Source organism: Arvicanthis niloticus, chromosome 5 (genome assembly GCF_011762505.2).
Source record: "Arvicanthis niloticus isolate mArvNil1 chromosome 5, mArvNil1.pat.X, whole genome shotgun sequence".
NCBI lineage: Eukaryota > Metazoa > Chordata > Mammalia > Rodentia > Muridae > Arvicanthis > Arvicanthis niloticus.
In genome coordinates, this window is record NC_047662.1 from 30,899,921 (window position 1) to 30,922,501 (window position 22,581).

At 40.3% G+C, this 22,581-nt stretch overlaps 1 protein-coding gene across 19 annotated transcripts in view; it reads left to right on the forward strand.

Annotated features, from left to right (window-relative positions):
- The window catches only part of Macf1 (microtubule actin crosslinking factor 1), a 336,209-nt gene that overhangs the window by 163,394 nt on the left and 150,234 nt on the right, over positions 1-22,581 (forward strand). For all 19 annotated transcript variants that reach the window (XM_076934251.1, XM_076934254.1, XM_076934256.1 and 16 more), the window contains 16 exons: positions 7,794-7,960; positions 8,616-8,728; positions 8,820-8,926; positions 9,535-9,654; positions 9,798-9,893; positions 10,425-10,552; positions 10,631-10,724; positions 10,877-11,031; positions 11,626-11,902; positions 13,152-13,280; positions 14,285-14,362; positions 15,505-15,666; positions 17,412-17,516; positions 18,313-18,408; positions 19,463-19,588; positions 21,708-21,860. In XM_076934251.1, coding sequence (XP_076790366.1) covers positions 7,794-7,960; positions 8,616-8,728; positions 8,820-8,926; positions 9,535-9,654; positions 9,798-9,893; positions 10,425-10,552; positions 10,631-10,724; positions 10,877-11,031; positions 11,626-11,902; positions 13,152-13,280; positions 14,285-14,362; positions 15,505-15,666; positions 17,412-17,516; positions 18,313-18,408; positions 19,463-19,588; positions 21,708-21,860 — 2,106 coding nt within the window. The remainder of the gene's footprint in view (positions 1-7,793; positions 7,961-8,615; positions 8,729-8,819; positions 8,927-9,534; positions 9,655-9,797; positions 9,894-10,424; positions 10,553-10,630; positions 10,725-10,876; positions 11,032-11,625; positions 11,903-13,151; positions 13,281-14,284; positions 14,363-15,504; positions 15,667-17,411; positions 17,517-18,312; positions 18,409-19,462; positions 19,589-21,707; positions 21,861-22,581) is intronic.

The following is a 22,581-nucleotide window of genomic DNA, read 5'->3' on the forward strand; positions in this document are numbered from 1 at the left end:
CCCCCAGAATGTGTGTCACTACATAGCCTAGGTTGGCCTCAGATGACAATTCTATCTCAGTGTCCAGTTTGGAATTATTTTTCCTTTCTGTTTTTCAATTTTGTAACATCCTTTAAGGATGAATCTAAACCATGCTCTTTGAGAAATCTTGATTGTTTCAGAGCACAGTATATTTCTGTCCTCCTGAGACTCTCTTTGGAGTGTTACTATGATTATTACTTATACATTGAGTTACATACAACATTCATGTAACTGTTAGGTATGACAAAAGATAAGATGATTCTTTGTTTGTTTGTTTGTTTTGAGACAGGGTTTCTCTGTGTATCCCTGGCTGTCCTGGAACTCACTCTGTAGACCAGGCTGGCCTCCAACTCAGAAATCCGCCTGCCTCTGCCTCCCAAGTGCTGAGATTAAAGTCGTGCGCCACCACTGCCCGCTATAAGATGAATTTTTAAGCTCCAGATACCAATTTAGTAAACAGAAATGATTGTGTTTGGATTTTTATACAGTTTTGTTATTAGCCTCCCAATGAAGTTATAGCCAGATCATGGCCAAAACACAAAAACAAACAAAATAACTGAATAAATGTATGTCATCATGTACTTGTTCAGTTTCTACTAATTTGGTTAGGGATCAGGTGACATCCATTTAAAGAAAAGAAAAATAAAAAAAGGGAAGAAGGTTAGTTATTTTCATTTGGAATATTACTTGAAGTGTTGAATGTAATTATATATAAACCTTAATATTAAAAATGGTTTTTAAGGTGGATCTCTGTAAGTTCAAGGCCAGCCTAGTCTACAACAGAGAGAGTTCCAGGACAGCCAAGGCTATACCAAGAAACCCTGTCTCAAAAAACAAACCAAACCAAACAAAAACAAAGTTTTTCTTTTTTTTTTTTTTTTTTTTTTTTTTTTAAGGGACAGAGAGAAATGCCTCAGTGAATAAAGGCACTTGCTGCCCAGCTGAGTTCCATCTCTAGAACCTACATGGTGAAAGCAGAGACCCAGCTCTTCCAAGCTACCCCTCGTCTTCCACATATGTTGTAGAGCAAGCATAGGTGCCGCCCCCCACCCCCCAACACTCGATAGTTAGATAAGTAGGTAGGTAGGTAGGTAGGTAGGTAGGTAGGTAGGTAGATAAGTAGATAGGCGGATGGATGGATGGATGGATGGATGGATGATAGATATTGAACTGTTTTTAAGAGGTTGGATGGATGACTTGGTGAGTAAAGGGTTTCCTATGTGAGCATGAGGACCATAGTTCAGATCCCCAGCAGCCATGTAAAAAGCCAGACATAGTGTCTATTTAGCTTAACTGGAGAGTTCTACATTCAGCAAGAGACCCTGTTTAAAAAAAAAAAAAAAAAAAAAAAAAAAAGTGAGCAATGATAGAGGAAGAAGATACCCAGCATTGACCTTTCTCTGCCTGTATGTACACACATGTGTGACTGCATGCCCACACAAGCCCTTGTGAATTTTTGGGTTTTTTGTTTGTTTGTTTGTTTGTTTTTGTTTTTTGAGACAGGGTTTGTCTGTGTAGCCCTGGCTGTCCTGGAACTCACTCTGTAGACCAGGCTGGCCTCTGCCTCCCAAGTGCTAGGATTAAAGGTGTGCGCCACCACCGCCCTTTGTGAATTTTAAGGGGCGATAAATAACTCAGTAAAGTGCTGTCTGCTAGACAGGACCAGAGTTTGATCCCCAGAACACACATATAAAAAGCCAGGCATGATAACTTGGGAAATGGTGACCAGCCAATTCTCTTATATTCCATGGTTCCTGAGAGAATTTAACTCAGATTGTTGGGCTTGGTGACAAGTGCTCTTTGTCCACTGAGTCATTTTTCCAGCCCTATGTTAATGCTTTTTACATTATGTATGTTAGTTATAAAGTACCCATAGCCTGGTGGTCACTAATCCACTGTTATGCAACTAGATTCCTATGTTTTGGAATCAAATTTCAGGAGACCCAGACTCAGAAAGTGTGGCTGTACTACAAAATTCTTAAAAAGAGATGTAGGTGGTATTTCTAAAAAATTACTCATGAGAGACCCACAGCCTAACAGTTTTGTGGAAGAGTTAGGGGAAGGATTGAGGGAACCAGAGGAGTCAAGGACACCACAAAAAGAGCCATCTAACCTGAGCCCACGGGGGCTCAAAGAGCCTGAACTAAAAACCAAAGAGCATGCATGCACTGGACCTAGACCCGCTACACATAAGTAGCAGATGTACAGCTTGGTCTTCCTGTGGGTCTCCCAACAATTGGACTAAGGGATTTCTCTGACTGGGAATCTGTGGCCTGCCTTTTGAGCCCTTTCCACTAGCAGGAATGCCTTGTCTGGGATCAGTGGGAGAGGATGCACTTAGTCCTGCTGAGACTGTTGGTAACCAGTGGGGTGCGGATGCCTCTTCTCTGAGGAGAGGGGGGAGGGGGAAAAGGGGAATGGGAGAGGGAGGGCTAGGGTGTACAGTGAATAAATAAATAAGAATAAAATTGTTCATGAAGTAGCTTTACTAATTTAAAAAAGGATTTGATATCAAAGATGACATTTAGATAGCATTTTTAATATAATCAAAAAAGTTCTAAATCAATTACATACATAGTTTAACTTCAACATTGCTTTCTTTGTGGAGGGGATATAGATGTATATGGAAGTGCATGAATGTGTGCAGGTGTGCAGAGATTTGCAACATGGAACACATTTTTAGTTTCTTACTGAACCTGCAGCTTCCCAATTGCCTAGTCTAGCTGGCCAGTGCGCTCCAAGGCTCTAGCTATCTGCACTTTCACAGCACACTACCACACCTGGCTTTTCTTCAGATACTGGGATGCTTGAATGTTCTTATATGTTACACCAACTGAGCCATTCTCCCCAGCCCACTGCTTTTTTGTTTCTCTACCCCTGTTATATTTCCACTCATATGACATCATTTGTGAAGTGATTGGGATAGCATTAATATATTGAGATATAGTGTATCTTCACTAAATTCTTGAGGACAAATGCCTCATTTTGAGTTTTCTCTTTTTTTCACTCACTTGTCTTCTGCTTATGAAACCATTCCAAGTATCTCTGAGTGGTCTGTTAGCATTGCTGGTCAGGCAATTACTTGCTTACCTCTGTCTCAACACTACTTTCTCTGTAAACTGTTTCCCTAACTGAATTGCTTAAACCCAAGGCCTGAAACTATGCTTTTATTTTGAGCTTTTAAAACATAGTGTTTTCTTGGGAACTGATAATGGGATGAATAGATAAACATGTAACTTCTTTTCTTTCCTATACTACCTGGTGTAGGGTTAAGATACTTAGATAATGCTTATGGCATTATTAGGAAACATTGTGCTTGTTAGAATGCTTCAGAGAAGGAATTAACTGAGCCCTGGGTAGTATATAATGGGAGGAGAGTTGTGGAGTCTCTGGCATGGCATTGAGGCTATCCTCTTACTACTTAGATAGGGGAGGAAACTCCCTGAAATGGAAGCTTGATCTCTACATTTGAGTGCTCAGGTAAATTCTCTGCAGACCCCAGCAGACTGCGAACATGCCACATGAGAGTATCACAAGAAGAGATGGACTAAAGCCAGGGTTAGTTACTGAGATGCTTGTGTTGGTAACCATATTTTTCACAATCAGTTTATAGTCTAGAAATGGTTGTAATCCAAGCATAGTATTGTTTTCTTTCCCAAGGAAGCCAAACATTTCCTTGTCTCATTAAGGCTGTGTTGAAAATCTGAAGTAAAGTTGTTCACTGAAGTAGTTTTAATGCAAGGCCTGGAGAAATTGCCTAAGTAGTTAAGAGCCTTCTGGGGGCCCAAGTTCAGTTTCAGGGGTTCCAGCGTCCTCTTCAGGCCCTGTATCCATGTGGTATGCAATACATGTGAGCAAAACTTAAGTACTGATAACAATTTTTTAAAAGTAATTTCAGTTGGCAGGTAGGAGATGTCATTAGTGGAACAGATGTGGTTATATTGGTTAAATAATTAAAATTTATTTTTTGGTAAAGAACTCAAATGCTCACTAATTCTTTGCCTGTTACATTTCACCAATTCTATTTCCTGATCCTTAATGTGTACATGAAGCAACTGCAGGGAAAATGATGAGTGCACATCAGTGTCTGGTGGTTTAAAGCAGGCATGAAGAAATGTTAAGGGACGGGAACTGAGTTGAGTGTAGAGAGTGACTGTTTATCCTGAGCCTGTAGGATGGTGGCTTTTGGGCACAGGGTACCATTATTGAGTCCTTGCTTTGCAGCTTCATAGTTCTCTTCATCAAAGCAGTATACTTGGAATTGATTGAATTTTATTACATAGTTTCACATGGTTTATATTTGTAAGAGATTGATAGATCCAAACTAATTTACAAAATGATTTTTAACTGTCAAATTGTTGAGTAGCTGCAGAAACCATTTAGCTTTATGCTATGTATGGGAAACAAATAATAATCTGAAAGTTGTCAGGTGAACTTGAGTCAGAGCAGAGAGGTGGTGAATGCTGAAAAGATTTGTAACCTCATCTTATCATTAGGCATTTTCAAAGTGCAATAACTGGACTGTCCTTTGTATAAATATGTCTGCAGGGCAGAACTCTGCACCTTCCAGCCTGCTGCCCTTTCTTTTCACCTAGACACACATGTGACTTCCTGGCCCCCTTTTTGAGGCTCCATGGAAGCTCTCAGGACTCTTCTGTTCTTGCAGTCTGCCTTCAGACAGTGGCAACACTGAAAGTCTGCAGGGTTTGTTTGTGTTTGTCTGGTTTTTACCCTCCATAAAGTATTAAAGTTTCTGGCCCTGATTTTCTTGATTTTAAAATATAGAAGCACATTGACTCACAATGGGGTCATATTCCAATTTAATTTATTTAATTTGAAATTGTACCAACACTGTTAATTTAAAAATGTATTTAAGCCAGGCATACTTTAAGCCCAGCACTTGGGAGGCAGAGGCAAGTGGATCTCTGAGTTTAAGATCAGCCTGGCCTCCAGTGAGTCCAGGGCTACACAGAGAAACCCTGTCTGGAGAAACAAAAACAAACAAACAAATAAGAAGGTAAAGATAAAGGAAATGGTAATCTGAGAAATCGAATATTTAATGCATGTAACCTACCAAGCCTCATAGCTTAACCTGGACCACTGTAAACTCAAACACTTATTTGAGTCCACAGTTGAGCAAAGTTATCTAACATAATACAAAAAGCCTCTCATAATAATAAAATATTATAAATAAAATAAATAAAGTATTATTATATGTAACTGGTATAATTTATTGAATGCTATTCTACTGAGCATATGGAACAGTAGTTGACTGTAGCCCCTTCATTCATCAATGGGGAGCTGGCTGCTTTGAGGCAGTGCACTTGATAAAGGTGCCCATTTTTTCTTTGCCCCAAATGCTCGGGCCTAAAATTATTCTTGGCATACTGGGCTATCTGTCTGTCTGTCTGTCTGTGAGACAGGGTTACATTATATATTGCTGGCTAGCCTGCAACTCTCTGTGTAGTTCAGGCCAGCCTTGAATTTGTGGCATGCCTCCTGTCTCTGTGTCTCAAGTGCATTGATTCTAGGTGTGCGTCACAGAAATGCATGCTGTTCTGTTGTTACAAAGCACATGTTTTCTAGATGATACCTATACCACCTTATTTCATCTGTTTCAGTACTCCAAGAGGAAGTTACTCTTTTTTGTTACATGTGGGGAAAAACAGTATTACAGACATAAATCATTTGTCTGAGGTCACAGTCTTCTTAAATGTCTTCTTTCATGACTAGTCTGAGAACAAATTCTTGTACTTTTTCTTGTTAATCCAGATTGTTTTATACTTTTCAGTATGAAGTAAAGTGTGCTCGTTATCATTGGGGGCACTGCTGGTACCATTAGCCTGCTGTTTGACTTTATATGCCACTCTGAATTTGCTGTTTGCTAGATTCTTGGTAGACTTTACCCTCAGATACTCTCCTTTGTTTATTTCTACTATTTCATTGTAAGTTGGATAATTATTAATTAAAAATGTCCTCACTATTTGGTCAGTGCATGAGGCAAGTGTGTGCAATATTCAGAAGCCCAGAGCTAGAAGTTACTTCTTCACAGCATCTAAGCTGCTGCCTGATGATGCATCCAGTGGCCAGGAGCTTTCCCTCATTTTCAGATAGTTTTGGTGTTAACTTGTGGGTCCAACCCCTGAAGAAACCTACAGCTTTAAGAGATAAGATTAAATATTTAGTTATACAAAATAGCATCCAGTTAAATGATGATTCTGGCTGCCAGGGCTGTAGGAATTAAACAAGAACTGGAAGAAGACCATCATTCAGTGAAGAGAGAAAGGAAACCTTTTTATTATAGCCCTGAGCTTGGGATACATTAGTATGTAATCATCTCATTTATCACAACACCCCTGAAAAGAAGATGGTTATCATTCCCATTTGACAGATATGATAACTAACCTTACAGTTGAGAGTATAGGATTCAAACTTGGGTCTGTGTGGAATTAGAGGGATGCATGTTTATGCTGCATTACCATTTCTCTAAAATAGATCTTATGTTACACTTTAAGAGATGTGTTTAAATCCCTTTTTTTTTTCTTATAATAAAAAATGAAGAGAGCTGAAGATATGGTTTAGCACACTCACTGTTCTTCTACAGGACCCAAGTTCAGTTGCCAGCACCCACAGCAGGCAGCTCATGACCATGAGCGGTAGTGGCACATGCCTTTTATTCCAGCACTAGGGAGACAAAAAGGCAGGTCTGAATTTGAAGCCAGGGTAGTCTACAAAGCAAGTTCCAGGACAGCCAAGGTTACACAGAGAAACCCTTTCCCAACACTTTTATTCCCTCCCCAAATTAAAAATATACATGCTAAAAAGAATGAAGATAGAAAAATCACATATAATGTTACCATTTGGAGATAAGTGTGATTACAAGTTTGCTATGTTTGTCCCCAGGATTATGTTTCTATAGAGTACATGACATCTGTATCACATATGTGTATGTGCACCATGCTTGCATGACTATATTCTTAAAGGATATAGTTTTAACCTTTTTATAAAATCAGAGTAGCTATGTATATTATTTTGTTTGTTTTACTTTCATAAAACTTAATGACTTTTCTAAAGTGTACCTTTTTAAATTCAACAAAGACTTTTGTTCTGTTTATTGCTATAATTTATAATCAGTAATTTCTCATGAGAGTTTAAGCTCTTTCTAACTAATGTTTTACTGTCTCATGCTTATTTTTTCTCAGTAAATTATTTTTTATTTTATTTGTTTGTTTGTTTTTTGAGACAGGGTTTCTGTGTGTAGACCTGGCTGTCCTGGAACTCACTCTGTAGACCAGGCTGGCCTCGAACTCAGAAATTTGCCTGCCTCTACCTCCCAAGTGCTGGAACTAAAGGCGTGCGCCACCACTGCCCGGCAACCCAGTAAGAATTTTATGTAAAATATTTTGTACATACCCTTGATCGTTTCCTAACAACTTTTCTGTCTCCTTTAAGACTAGATTAAAAACTGACGTCAGCATATTTGTGCTGTTTATATCCTGCATAGTATGTTCTCACATGGTAATGTCTAATAATGAATATTCTCTCATGTCTAATTCTCATTAGTAGAGACTAACCAACACATTCTGGTTTCATAGGTTTAATTTGTGTTTCTCTGACTACCAGAGAGGCTGAGTGTTTGCTGGAGTTGTCATCAACAGGGCTGCCAGCCAACCTTGGATCTCTCTCTTCCTTTATACATCCAAACATAAGAAAGAGAAGGACAAAAGGCTTCATCTTATCTGAATGTTATTTCATGTTCTGTCTGTTTGCAGATCTCTGACATCTACATTAGTGGGGAATCAGGGGATATGTCAGCCAAAGAGAAACTACTCTTATGGACTCAGAAAGTAACAGCTGGTTACACAGGAATCAAATGCACCAACTTTTCTTCCTGCTGGAGCGATGGGAAAATGTTCAATGCATTGATTCACCGATACAGGTTCGTACAAGTACCAAGTCACCTGCTGCTAGTGCTCCTAGAAGCACATCTTCTCATCTGTTTGGAATTAACTGCCACACCATCTTCCCCTTCCACCAAGAATTAGACTCTGAGTCACTGAATTGTTTGAAAAGCAGTCTGTAATAAGCCCACTGTTTTAGGCACTGGCCAAAGAAGTGAGCCAGTCAGAGTTCTTACTTTCAGGGAACAACCTTCCACTCACTGAAAAGAATAGGCAGCAAGCAGACAGCTGCACGTAGTCATATAGTGGCAGGTACAGTAAAAGGACACAATTACAGGGTTGTGGTAATTTGGACAAAGGTGGCCATTGATTAGATGAGGATGTCAGAAGTGACCCATGCAGTGTTTGTGGTCAGAGCATCCGGAGCAGGTAGAAGAGCAAGGGCATAGGACCTAAAGAGGGACTGGCTCAAAGTAAAGAGCAGCAGGTGACTTTTAATTCCTGTAAGCTTGGAATTAGGTGCATTAGGTTCCTGGTGTACAATTAGAAATGGGATCAGGGTTAGTAACTTCCTACCTGTTGAGTTCTCTCTAACTCAGTGTCTTCAGTTCTGGGAGTTGTTAAGAGCTTCTTGTGTGAACTCATGTGCAATGTAGACAGTGCTTTTTCATGTCCCTCAATGGACTTTTACAGACCGGATCTAGTAGATATGGAGAGAGTACAAATCCAGAGTAACCGAGAGAATCTGGAACAGGCTTTTGAAGTAGCTGAGAGACTTGGGGTCACCCGACTACTGGATGCAGAAGGTGAGAGTATTTTAAGTATATTTGGCATGTTTTGAAAATTCCTTCTGGCAGGATCCCTTGTTCTGATCAAGAAATCTTATTGTACTCTCAGATGTGGATGTGCCATCTCCAGATGAAAAGTCTGTAATCACTTACGTGTCTTCAATTTATGATGCCTTTCCCAAAGTTCCTGAGGGAGGAGAAGGAATCAGTGCCACGGTAAAAGAACATTTTCCTAAAATACCAATTCTTTGAGGTAGAAAGCCTCCATTAGATAGTGTTTTTTAGTTTCTTATGCATAGAGCACTTTCACAAAGACCATCTGAATCTACACAATCTCTGTCATAATGGACACTGTCTCTGAGAATGGGTCTAGGTATTCCTAATTTTGTGCCATCTAACATAGAGCATTTGGTGTTAAATGCCAGCAAAAAAAAAAAAAAAAAAAAAGTTCCTTTTATCAGGGTTAGGTTATAATTCAAGATGAAGCATTTTCTTCTCAGCTTCTGATAGAAGATTGATTAGGCACCATGGCTGTGTGCTCTAGGATAGCCTGCTGCCTCAGCCTTGCCATGTTGTAATTGCAGTGTGAAGAATTACCATGCCTGGAAAAATACCCTAGTTCATAATCCTAGTAGCTTGGTGTATAGTCTTTCTACCTGTCAGGATATTGAATGCCAGCCAGAGATTCTTGGGGAGCTTTGAGACTGAGTCTTTGAGCATTAAAGAGAGACTTTTACGTGGTGTGGGGTGATCTTGGCTACTTTATCCTGTGCTGCTGCTGAACAGTGCAAATCAGGTCTGTGATGTTTGCCTTCTGACTGTAGGAAGTGGACTCCAGATGGCAAGAATACCAAAGCCGAGTGGACTCACTCATTCCCTGGATCAGGCAGCATACAATCTTGATGTCAGATAAATCTTTTCCCCAGAACCCTGTTGAACTAAAGGTAAAAGCATGGACTTCAGTTGCTTTTTATAAATCCTCTTTGGGATTGAGCCTCAGAGCTTGATGCAGCTGTGAGGTGGTGTGAAAAATTGGTTCCTGTTGCTTTAGCCTATTAATTCATTCATCAAATATTAATCTTTGTAGGCACTTTATAACCAATATATACACTTCAAAGAAACAGAAATACTGGCCAAGGAGAGAGAAAAAGGAAGAATCAAAGAGTTATATAAGTTATTAGAGGTAAGGAAGTGTATCTCTGGCTACAATAAGGTTTGCAGTTTGTACTGTTGTGCCCTAGTGGCTTTCACATGTTCTCTTTTACCCTGTGTTAGTAATAATACCTTTAGTGGGTCTTCAACATTTGTAGTAAAGGAACAGTATCAACAAACTGTAATTATTAAAGGAGTTATTGAGAAACAGCATCTTTATTCAGAAATTTTTTTCCTTGCTTTTTAGAGGGAAAGTAAGTCTTTCCCTCAGTTGACAAGAAAGGAAATATTCATTCATCTTTTGATTTCTATTGGATTTGAAGCTATAAGAGTTGGGTGTGTTTAACCTTGTCAGAATCAGGTTCATCTCTCCACATGTTAGGCCTTAGATACAAAAGGCTTGTAAGTTGTTAAGGGGGGGGGGGGGTCAGGGAGGAGATGCTGATTGACTAAGACACTCCACAAACAAACAAACAAAACCAAGAAGCAAAGTACAAATAGATGAAAACAGACCAAAGGGCAGGGCTGTGTGTGGTTTGGGATTGAAAAGTATCTCTTTCAGGTGTGGATTGAATTTGGCAGAATTAAACTGCCTCAAGGCTACCACCCTAATCATGTAGAAGAAGAGTGGGGAAAACTCATTGTTGAAATGCTAGAGCGAGAGAAATCCCTACGGCCGGCTGTGGAGAGGTGGGTCCAGAAGGTGGTCTGACATTCCTCAGGGCTACTTTGAGTCTTGTACTTCATTAGGGTTTTTATGTTTTTCAGGCTAGAATTGCTGCTGCAGATTGCAAACAAAATACAGAATGGTGCTTTGAACTGTGAAGAAAAACTGACACTAGCTAAGAATACACTGCAGGCTGTAAGTGTTTTTATGTCACATGCTTTCTGCTTTTCACCCAGCTGTTCTGGCAGTGAAAGATCCAACTGTGTTACTTGCTTTTTCTTGGTTTTCCCCATCTTAGTGGGTGAGAGCAATGGAGGTTTCTCACTCATATTCTTTTTCTGTCACAGGATGCTGCACACCTGGAATCAGGACAGCCAGTGCAGTGTGAGTCAGATGTCATCATGTACATTCAAGAGTGTGAGGGTCTTATCAGGCAGCTGCAGGTGGATCTCCAGATTCTACGGGATGAAAAGTACTACCAGTTAGAAGAGCTGGCCTTTAGGTGAGGATGAAAGGGCCCATAGGCTTGCTTCCTGTGAGGTAATTCGCCAAGACTTAGACAAGAACCAGACACTGAATCTTTACCTTGATTCTCACACTTCTATGGCTCTGGTATGCACGCACATAGTATTAGCAGGAAATGTCCTGTGGTGAGCTTCAGCTTTTAAACACCTCTCCCTCCCACTAAGTGCCTGGAGTATATTTCTCAACCACTGTGCCATCTTACTGTATTCCTTTCTGTTTCAGAATGACCTGCAAAGGTACGCTAGCAAATGTGACTTTGAAACACTGGTGATCTACTGAACTCATTTAGGATGCAGAGTGTCTAAAGTCACGTGCAATCCAGTATTTATTCTGTTGTGACCTTCAGGAGTCACATAAACACTATGTTACTTCCTTCTAATTAACACTTTAATTTGACATTTGCCTTGAAAAATACCAAACTAGATGTTAAAATACCACTTTGCATTTCTGTAATAGTTTTTCAAAACACTTTTCCTGATATGGGTCTCATTTTTATTTTTATCATGTGCTTGTTAAATAGATAATGAAGATTTTATTTTAAGCATGTGTTAAGTCTCCTCTTGTACTTCAGGGTCATGCGTCTGCAGGATGAGCTGGTTACCTTGCGCTTAGAGTGTACAAATCTATACCGGAAAGGCCACTTCACACCACTTGAATTGGTTCCGCCCTCTACTTTAACCACTACTCATCTAAAAGCAGAACCCATGAACAAGACGACTCATTCTTCTTCTACCTCCTGGTTTCGAAAACCTATGACCCGGACTGAACTTGTATCTATCTCATCCTCTGAAGATGAAGGCAATCTCCGATTTGTATATGAACTACTCTCTTGGGTAGAAGAGATGCAGGTGGGTATAATCCAGAAAGCTGTCTTAAGAGAACCAGGTTGCTTTGTGTTCCTGGTAGAGAAAACCTTAATTGCTGATCCTGTCTGCATCTAAGATTTCTTCTTCTTAAATGTCACTTTGCCTCTCCACTATTTAGTCCAGCAGGCCAGTGTAGCCCAGACTGTCCTTGAACTCATGATCTTCCTGCATCAGCCTCCTGAATGCTGAGACTACATATGCCACCATGCCTGATTCCTTCCTTTCTCCTTATATTCTAAATGAACAGAGTCAGTCAATATAGATTATCACAATCCCACACTGTATAGCATCTGTTACTTTCTGCTAACTGTACCCTAAGTGGTAGCTTGTGGGACACTTGCATATCTAAATATTTCAGTTATCTGTTCTGATGTTTCCTTTTTGGAAGAAGAGTTTATTCTTCGGTTTTGGTCATATTTCTTAAGATTAAGCAAGACTAATATATTTACTCCACATGTCCAATGGTACTACTTAATTATATTCTAGTTCAAAACCTCAAATTTGACATTGTTCTCTACCAGGCTTTGTAAGCCCAGGACTCAGGAGATGATAAGTTCCAGGCCAGCCTGGACTATATAATTGGACCCCTATCTCAAGAAAAGAAAAGAAAAAAGAAAAAGCAGGGTGGTGGGGTAGGGGACAAAGATGATGTGGGGAAGAAATCTTCTATTGGCTAGATGCTGATTCTGTGAATAAACTAAATATTTTTAGATGTCCTTTCCCCCTTTTTAACTCTATGAAATTTAGAGACTCATAATGATTTGTTGTTGTTTTGTTTAAGACAGAGACTCACTATGTATCCCTGGCTGGCCTGAAACTCACAGTTTTGCCTGCTTCTGTCTACTGAGTGTTGGGGTTGAAGGCATGGGCCACCATGTCCTGTGACCCTATAAAGAGGAATGTTTGAGCATCCAGCTTGTTAAGACCGTTTCTGACTGAAAAACTCAGGACTGTTCTCTCATATGCCAACATTGCTGAAGTTAAACAAGAGAGCTTTCTCTCTTGCTCTTGAGGCTTATAAGAAGCCATGGAATGATAGAGATTGTTCAGATGCCCAATTCTTACCCCTAGCTATTTTGTTTATTTAAGTCAAGGTCTTCTGTAGTCCATGCTGAGATTAAAAACATGTGCTGCCACACCTGGCTGTTACCCTAGTCATCTCCTTCAGATGTTGACTTTGACAACTTTTCTTTCTTCTGTAAGTTATAACACATCCGTGCTTCCTTTTCAGATGAAACTGGAGCGAGCAGAGTGGGGTAACGATTTGCCTAGTGTGGAGTTGCAGTTGGAAACACAACAACATATCCATACCAGTGTGGAAGAACTGGGCTCAAGCGTCAAAGAGGCTAGGTTGTACGAGGTACGTGCAGAATCTACATTACGAGAGCTCTGGGGAGGAGCAGGTATTGGGAAGTGTATCAACACTGCTGCTTCTGAGAAGGAAGAAGCTTTGAAAACCAAAGTGTATAATGAATACCACTTTACAACAAATTCCCACTTTATACAAAGTGTCTCTATTAACCTTTAACTTTGTAAGAAAAGTATTTTAAATAATAGATATCTATATACTAAAAAACAAAACATGCTCTTATTGGCTGGAGAGATGGCTCTGTGGTTAAGACTACATATTGCTCTTATAGATGATCTGAATTCAGTTCCCAGCACCCACATCACATGGCTCACAACTGCCTGTAACTCCAGCTCTAGGACCTATACAGGCACCTGCACTCAAATGCATATACTATAACACACACGCACGCACGCACGCACACGCACAATTTTTAAAACTAAAAGAAAAACTTAAAAAAAGTGATACTGAAAGCTGGAGTAAGAATTTAGTAAATAGAAGTATCTAATCTCAGGTCTTTTGTCCCCAAAGTTCATACTCAGTTTCTTTTGCTGTGAGCCTGCAGTAGAGAGCTGGTCACTCCATCCATCCTCTAGCACGCCATTTTGTCTTCATCATTGAGGGCTTCAATTGGTTTGGTTTCTGGGGCTCAGTGCCTTCTAGGCAAGTGCTGTATCACTGAGCAGCACCCATGCTCTTTCTGTTTTTTTCTGTATTCCTCTCCCTGTCCTGTTCAAAGCAGCAAGTGAGTAGTCTGGCAGTCATCAGGTACAGGATTTTCTGAATTGCTAGAAACGCAGGAACCAGGAACGTGAGTGTGGGTTTAATTACCCTGCTGAATTGTTGGCCACTCAGTGCTGCCTCAGGCTATGAAGTCTGATCTAGAGCCTTGTTGTCCAGGCCTGTGTTTTCCAGAGCAGGGAGCCCCCACCAGTGGCTATCCTGTTTACATGGCTGAAACCATAGTTCACTCACTGTTTCTCTAATGACTTTTGCTTTCATTCCTTTCGTGTCAGGGAAAGATGTCCCAGAATTTCCATACCAGCTATGTCGAGACTCTTGGAAAGTTGGAGACACAGTATTGTAAATTGAAGGTGAGATTTGACTGGTTGACTTAGCTTGTGCTCATGGAGAATTGGCTCCCTCTGAACAACACTTTCCTAATTTAGAAAGCACATGGTTTGGGTCTGTCTTAGTTTTCTTCTTATTAGATTATAACTACTGTATAATTATTCATATGGGTTATAACACTTTTTTTGAGGCATTATCTCCCCACATAGCTCATGCTACCCTTTAAACTCCTCTTACCTCTTAGCCCTGTAAATGCCAATATTTTATATATATATATATATATATATGTGTGTGTGTGTGTGTGTGTGTGTATACATATATATTTGATTTTTTTATTATCATAATATATTTTTTTATTATGTGGTGAAATATTATAGATGTATTTTACCACAACAAGCTTCTAGATTTCTTTCTTTCTTTCTTTCTTTCTTTCTTTCTTTCTTTCTTTCTTTGTTTTGTTTTGTTTTGTTTTGTTTTGTTTTGTTTTTTTGAGACAGAGTTTCTCTGTGTAGTCCTGGCTGTCCTGGAACTCACTCTGTAGACCAGGCTGGCCTTGAACTCAGAAATCCGCCTGCCTCTGCCTCCCAAGTGCTGGGATTAAAGGCGTGCGCCACCACCGCCTGGCATGCTTCTGCATGCTTCTAGATTTCTTAAAGGGTCAGAAAACACTGCTCTGGAAAATTATGAACAAGTAAAACCAATCTTAGCTATTTTCTTCACCAATGGCCATACGTATTTTAAGATACCATGACTAAAAACTTTAGCCTGATGGAGACCTTTCCTCTCCTGTTTATTGCTTTTCATTCCCTTCTAGAGGTTGTTTGTGGTAGGATGAGCCAAGATCCTATGCAGGAACCCTCACAACAGCCTGTGAGTCATATCTTCAGCATAAGATTGACAGTGACCATGGAAGTTTTGTATCAAACTGTGTAAAACTTGAGTCCATGGAGAAGAACTCAGATATTAAAAGAAACCTTAGTAGGCGTGTGTGGCTTAGTGGTAGAGTATTTCTTAGCATGTCTAAGGCCTTAGTTTTAAATACCACTTTAACACAAAAGCATTAGGCTTAGTACATTTCCTGTGCTGTTTCTTCCTGATGTCACTGTGTTGTTTTCTCCAGGTTCAAAGACAAGCAGTCTAATCTTTTAACCCATGCTTTATCCAGGAGACTTCTAGCTTCCGAATGAGGCACCTTCAGAGCCTGCACAAATTTGTCTCCAGAGCCACAGCTGAACTGATCTGGCTGAATGGGAAGGAGGAAGAAGAGCTGGCATGTGATTGGAGTGACAGTAATCCCAATATCTCAGCCAAGAAAACCTACTTCTCTGTGAGTCTCACACAGCAAGACTGTCATGTTTAATAATAGTTGCGGGAGACAGAGAAGTAGTCTTCGAAGACTCTGCTTCTAGAGCAGCTGCTCTCAACCTGTGTGCAGAGACCCCTTTGGCAAACCTCTATCTCAATATTTACATTACGATTCATAACAGTAGCAAAACGACAGTCATGGAGTAGCAACACAGATAATTCTATGGTTGGGGTCACCACAGCATAAGGAACTGTGTTAAAGGATTGCAGTGTCAGGAAGGGTGAGAACCACTGCTGTAGACTTACGTGATGATAGATAGAAACAGGGGCTCTGCTCATTGCATCTGTTCTGTGAGAAATGTGTATGGAGGAGTGAGAGTCCTTGAGTGGATTTATTTAGAAAGGTATGTTGTGAGTAGATAGAGCTGCAGTCTGCAAGTTGAGTCATTTCAGAAATTAATACAGCTTTGTTGTTAAGATTACAGGGTATGATGAATCTGAATTCAAGTTTTTATTTGTCCACTAGCTAGGTCTATGTCCTTGGGCAAGGTTCTTAGTCTCTCCCAGCCCTTGTAAAAATGGGATAAGAACTATTTGAAAGGGTTGTATAAAAAGTTGAGTAAGACTTAATAAGCTAACCTAAGCAAAGTATCTTATTATACAAGAGTTAATATTTAAGTAAGTTGTACCTTTAGATTTCTATATTTTGAATTCTTATTAACATTTTGGTCTTTATCTCATGTAAAATGGTTGGGAATATCCATCATTAATAGGGCAATGCCTTCTACTCTCTGCTCTCTCCTTCCCTCCACCCCCTCTTCTCTGTCTCTGTGTCTCTCTTCCCTGCTCCTTTCTAAGTGTTAAAAAAAAAAAAAACCCACTTATTTTAGGTGTATGGATATTTTGCTTGCATATATGTCTGTGTACCACATATGTGAGTTACAGACAGTTGTGAACTACCCTGTGGGTGCTGGGAATTAAACCTGGGTTCTCTGGAAGAGCAGCCAGTGCACTTAACCACCAAATTATCTCTCCTGCTCTGCCTTCTATTCTTTATAATGAAAAAGTAGACAAGTGGGAATATTTTTTGCTACTTTCAGTATTTCTATACACAGGGTCTTAAAGCATTTTATAATCCTTTATGAAAACAGACCTCTCTTCTACTAGCACCTACTTTGGTTGGTTTAGTTCCATTTATCTACAGTTACTAAAATGTGTAAGTGTTGCCTGATTAGAGAAGCACATAGGAGCCCTCTGAAGAGAAGAGGAGAGACTAGATGTTCTGATGCTGTAAATAGTGAGTGTGGAAACTGTGAGGCCATGAGACATACATAGAATGTGCTCTGAAGCATAAAGGAGAAGACATTAAATTTGATAGTAAGAGTTCATGGAAAAGCCAGCATTTAGGTTGTGGTTTGTATTAATGGTGAAGCAAAGCCTGCCCATCAGTGGTCTGTCTGCCAGTGAGAGTACCTGTGTGGTGCTGGCCAGCTAGCCCTTCTAACTGTGTTTGCTCTTTGCTGTGCCTCCTGACTTCTCCAGTCTACCCAGGGCTAGCTCAGGTCCTATTGTGCTTTGTAAGTTCCTTTCCCTTCATTCCATCAGTTTTGCCCTTTTCTGAGATCCCTGGGCACTTGCAGTTTATATATCATATTTTGGCACCAATCCTATTATAGGCTCCTTACAGTTGGGCAGGGAACACTGTTTTCTTTATTGCCTCTTCTTCCATAATAGCATTTGTTCTATAAAATTAAATTCAATTTGCAGGAGCTGACAATGGAACTGGAAGGGAAACAAGATGTATTTCGTTCTCTACAAGATACAGCAGAGCTGTTGTCACTTGAGAACCACCCAGCTAAGCAGACAGTGGAGGTGTGTGATTGTAAACTTTGATCAGGAGCTTTGTCCTTCCAAGGCCTGGAGGGAATGCCACTTCATTTGCTTCAGATTGGCTTCCTTTTTTTTATTTTATTTTATTGACTTTTGACTTATTAGGAAAAGGGCTTGTCTTTTTTTTTAAAAGACAACTCTTTCTCATTTAAAAATAACTGATTCATTTTCCCTTTTTAAAAAGATTTTTATTTATTTTTATTTTATGCATATGAGTGTTTTGCTTCCATGTATGTCTGTGTACCACATGCATGCCTGGTATCTGTGGACTCCTGAAAATGGTGTTGGATGCTCTGAGAACTGGGAGCCACCATGTGGGTGCTGGAAACCAAACCCAGCTCCTCTGCAAGAGCACTAATGCATGTAACCACTGAGCTACCTCTTGTCCCACATCCTACTTCTTGTTGGTCTAGTGCTATTACCCAGAGAAGAGAAACAGTATAAGAACTAAGAAGGATTTACTTATTGATTGATTTATGCTATGTTTCTGGCTTGGTCATTTAATTATACCTGAGTATAAAAATGTTTCTGGCTTGGTCATTTAATTATACCTGAGTATAAAAGAGGCTTTTTCTGGGTAACCCCTTTTAACAGATCTGTGTTGGATGAAAGGCAAGCCTTTTTCTCTTGAGATGGATTGCTCGGTTGTCAGTCAGCTGTCTTGTGCCTCTCTAATTTCTCCTCTGCCAGTAGCAGAATTGTACTTAGAAAGAGCCTCACACATATATTTTGAGCCTGGTAAACTGATGCCCTCTGCACATGTGCTTGGCTGTTACAGGCATACAGTGCTGCTGTCCAGTCACAGTTGCAGTGGATGAAGCAGCTGTGCTTATGTGTTGAACAACATGTAAAAGAGAATGCAGCTTACTTCCAGGTATGGTCCTGGTGTTGGTGTTGGTGGTGGTGGTGTTGGTGGTGGTGGTGGTGGTGGTGGTGGTGGTGGTGGTGGTGGTGGTGGTGATGGTGGTGGTGGAGGACATACTTATTCCAAACATTAGGTTAACAATATATCCATATGGTAAAACTGGACGCTACACACTGTAATTCTAGCACTCAGGAGATAAGAGTTAGGAAGATCAGAAGTTTAAGGTGAGCTTTGAGGTATATGAGATTCTGTTTCAACAAACAAGGTAACATTCATATCACTCATCTTTTACAGTACAAATGGACCCTAAAATCTTAGTTGTTTCAACTATTTGTACTGGGCTCACATGAGTGGTTTTTCTCTTCTCTGTTCTCTTCATCTTGCTGTCATACACCTGGATGCCGGTTGCTCTAGTTAGCAAGGGGGCTGTTTAAGCCCAAATGGCATTAGACACACATCTAAGAGTTGGCTAGGAGACAGCATGTGAAGAAAACCCTGGGTCTAGGATGTGCTACAAGCGACAAGAGAGAACAGTCCTCGTGTACTTTTACTGTTTCTGCCATTTGTGTGACATTGGTGAAAGCAAACCGCATGGTTGTGCCCAGTTTCAAGGGGAGGAGGCATGTACTACCCCTTAAAGAGATCTGTAAAATACTAAGATTCTCCCTGCCCCCAACTTATCACATCATTTTGCTTCAGGTGAGGATGAAGGAGGAAATAAGTTACTTTCTCTTTAAGTTTATCTCCTTGGTCAAATAATTACATTAGTGAGGTAAACATTAGTTTACTTAGCTTCTAGGTTATTTCATGAAGTACTCAGGCCAAGTGCTGCCATTAGACAGAAATCAAGAAAGGTGAGACAGGCTAGTGTTCATATAGGATCTAGTGAGTTTTACTTGAAAGCGTCACTTATGTTTTACTGAGGTGGCTTTTTTAAGCCCCCTGGTTTGTCCAGGAGAGTGTAATTAGCTTCACAGAGCTTGGCAGATAAGATTCCTTCTGTGTGAGCTTCCTGCTGTGCTGAGGGCTGAGCACTAGGCACACTTTCCTTGTGTTTCCATAGTTCTTCAGTGATGCCCGAGACCTGGAGTCATTTCTGAGAAACCTCCAAGACTCCATCAAACGAAAATATACCTGCGACCACAACACCAGTCTGTCCCGCCTTGAAGATCTGCTTCAGGACTCCATGGTGGGTGTTGCCTTGTGGGGACTTTTGCTTCTGAGAAACAGAGTAAATTGTGTCAGCTGCTGCTGACGTTCATAGCCTTGAAAGCTCAGGGCAGTGGCCGTTCTTACAGTGAAGTATGGCTCGCGTCCAGTTGTCTAGTGAGTTTTGTCATCTCTTCATTTTCCTTCTCTGAAGAAGTTGCTAATGGGATTTCTTTGGATTTACCTCTGAGGTAAACTGCTCCCTGAGCCACTTGCTGCCCTGTGCTTTCTTTGTGTCATCCCTGCTTTATTGCAGTCAGTGGAGCTGAGGCTCAAGTTGAAGAGGATTGAGTGACATCAGATTTGTTTTTTCTCTTTTGAGATACAGAAAGAGAAATCTGAGCCGGATTTTTCTTCCTTGACTGTTTTCTTTTGGTAATGAGGAGATATTAGTTCTTTATTACTAAGGCCAAGATTAACATCTTACTTATAGGTAGTACACTGTTTGCCCCGTTTTTAATGTAATAGTATGTATTACACAGAATCGGCAAGACAGGGCCCAGCTGCATGTCAGGTGTATGCAGCAGGGGTGTTACTTGTGCATCTCAGGAGATGAGATAAGAACCAGAATAACCCAAAGCATTTTTATTTTGCTTCACTTTAGGTTTATTTACTTACTAGTTTGTTTATTTTGTGGGTGAAACTAGGACATTTTCGTGGAATTGAGTTCATACTTAAGAGTCTTGTGCATGACACGCAAGCCTGTACCACTGTTAGCATTAGCCTAAGTTTCTTTTCATTTTTTTCTCTTGTTTTTCTTTTTTCCTTCTTTTTTAATAACTATTTCAGATATAGTGAACCCATGAGTAGGTTTACATTCAGTGCTTCACTTAGGCAAATGGAGTGTTAACTTGGAACGAAGGATAAAATCTGACTTTACAGTTTCTGTCTTTAAAATGTCTCTCTGGGAGGTACTGCAAGTGTGAAGGGGGAATGTCATCCTTGGCTCTGCTCTCCTCCCTCCCACAGAGTACCTTCCGGTCATAGGGTAACTCCCCTGCAATTGCCATATCTTCTCTTCTCCAGGAGGGTGGTCGCCGCTCTGTTACCTCTTCTCCAGGTCAGGGGCATCGGGTTGGCGGCATCATCGGGCATGGAGTCACACCTGGGTCTGCTCCTCAGCTTGTTCACCAGGTTTCAGAGCACCTGTCCTGGCCTCTGGTTCTTTTCAGAGCTTTTACCACGATGAGCACTTGGTCTCTAGAGCTAGAGATATTTGGCTTGTGGGTTAGACATCTTTATTGCAAGGAAACTGAAATGGGTAGACCAGCTCTCAAATACAGAAGTGTGGCTTGCTCCCTGAATTATTCCATTCCTCTTTCTTAACTAATAAGTTAAAGTTGTATTTCTTCCAATCATGCTCCCCGGGACAGGCACAGGTAGTTTGTTTAAGAATTTCTTTTCCTTTACCTGCATATTCTTAATCCTTTAATGGTATTTCTTAACATTATTAACTCTTTACTCTTATTGCACCCCTGTCCATCCTAAGAAAGTTCTCTTCCTGGGGACTTTCATGCCTCACCATGGGTTGGAACATTCTGGCCAGTAGATAACAAGTTATCATTTACTCTCCAATAGAATTGGTAGTATACTGCTACCAATTTTGTTGACAAGTTTATTCGCTTTTAAGGTAATTGTGTTTACAGAGATTTTAGAATTTTGACTTTGCATGTTACTTCATTCAACCCAATTAAAGATACATAAACACAGCACGACGAGGTTAATCCTAAATCATTTGTCATGACACTTTCACCAACAGCATTTGTTCTGAGCTATACTTGAGGCAGTCCTTAGTTCCATAGCTGTATTTGACAGCTAGACATCTGTTTTGTTTATTTCTTGCATGTGGCTTTATTCGTCATTGTTTAAAGTACAAGGAGAAGGCTGAAAAGTTAGAGTACAAAAGCCTTGGAAGCAAGACAGATGGTCTCTGCTTTTTTCTTTATCCTTGTTTATATCATTACATAAGATAGCTCTGCTAAGTATCCCTACATAACTGAGAAATAATTCTCTTAGGGAGTGAAGCACTGCATTTTCATTATTGGCTTAGTGACTCAGAATACCACCATTAATGTCTTTTTGGTTTTCTTATTTTATAGGATGAAAAGGAGCAGCTTATACAGTCCAAGAGTTCTGTTGCCAGTCTTGTTGGGAGATCAAAAACCATTGTTCAGCTAAAGCCACGAAATCCAGACCATGTGCTGAAGAGCACATTATCTGTGAAGGCCATCTGTGACTACAGGCAGATTGAGGTGAGAGTGGAGAGGGTTCCTGGGCTCAGAGGGAAGGAGCTGAGAAGGGAAGCCTTCAGTTAGTGTTACACTGATAGGGAGAAACCAAGCCTGTAAACCCTGTACTTAGGAAGGCAAGAGGATAAAAGCCAGCCTGTTTGGGACCATGCGTTTGGGAAGGAGAGTGAGAGACACGTACACAAAGACCGAGCCAGGGGAAAAAGAAGGAAGAGGAGGAGGGGAAGTCCTATTTACGAGTGTTTGAAAATGGGAATTTAAGCATAAAAATATCTCTTTTATCAATAAAAACACAAAACAAAATAAAACCCAAACCCTTACCCCCTTACCTTAGTGATTGGCATTTCATTCATTCATTCATTGCCTAAGTGTTGATGGAGTAGCACTTTGTTACACTTTGCAGATACACACAGCATGCACTGAGTAAAACTTCACTGTACAAGAGAAGGAGTGAAGTGGGCATGGTGATATATACTTATAATCCCAGCACTAGGGAGGCTGAGGCAGAGGATCACTCCAAGTTCAGGCCTGCCTAGACTACATAGTGTAAAACTCAAAGAAAGAATTAGGTTTTTGTTTCTAAACAGATCGCATTTATTATTTGTCTGTTAAGATAAAGAACTGGTGATTCAAAATGATCAAGCGTTTTCAGGAGCCTGGAGGAAGATCATAGGGTAACCCTACTCTATGGTGCTGGCACAGGATCTGCTCTTGACGTCTTAGG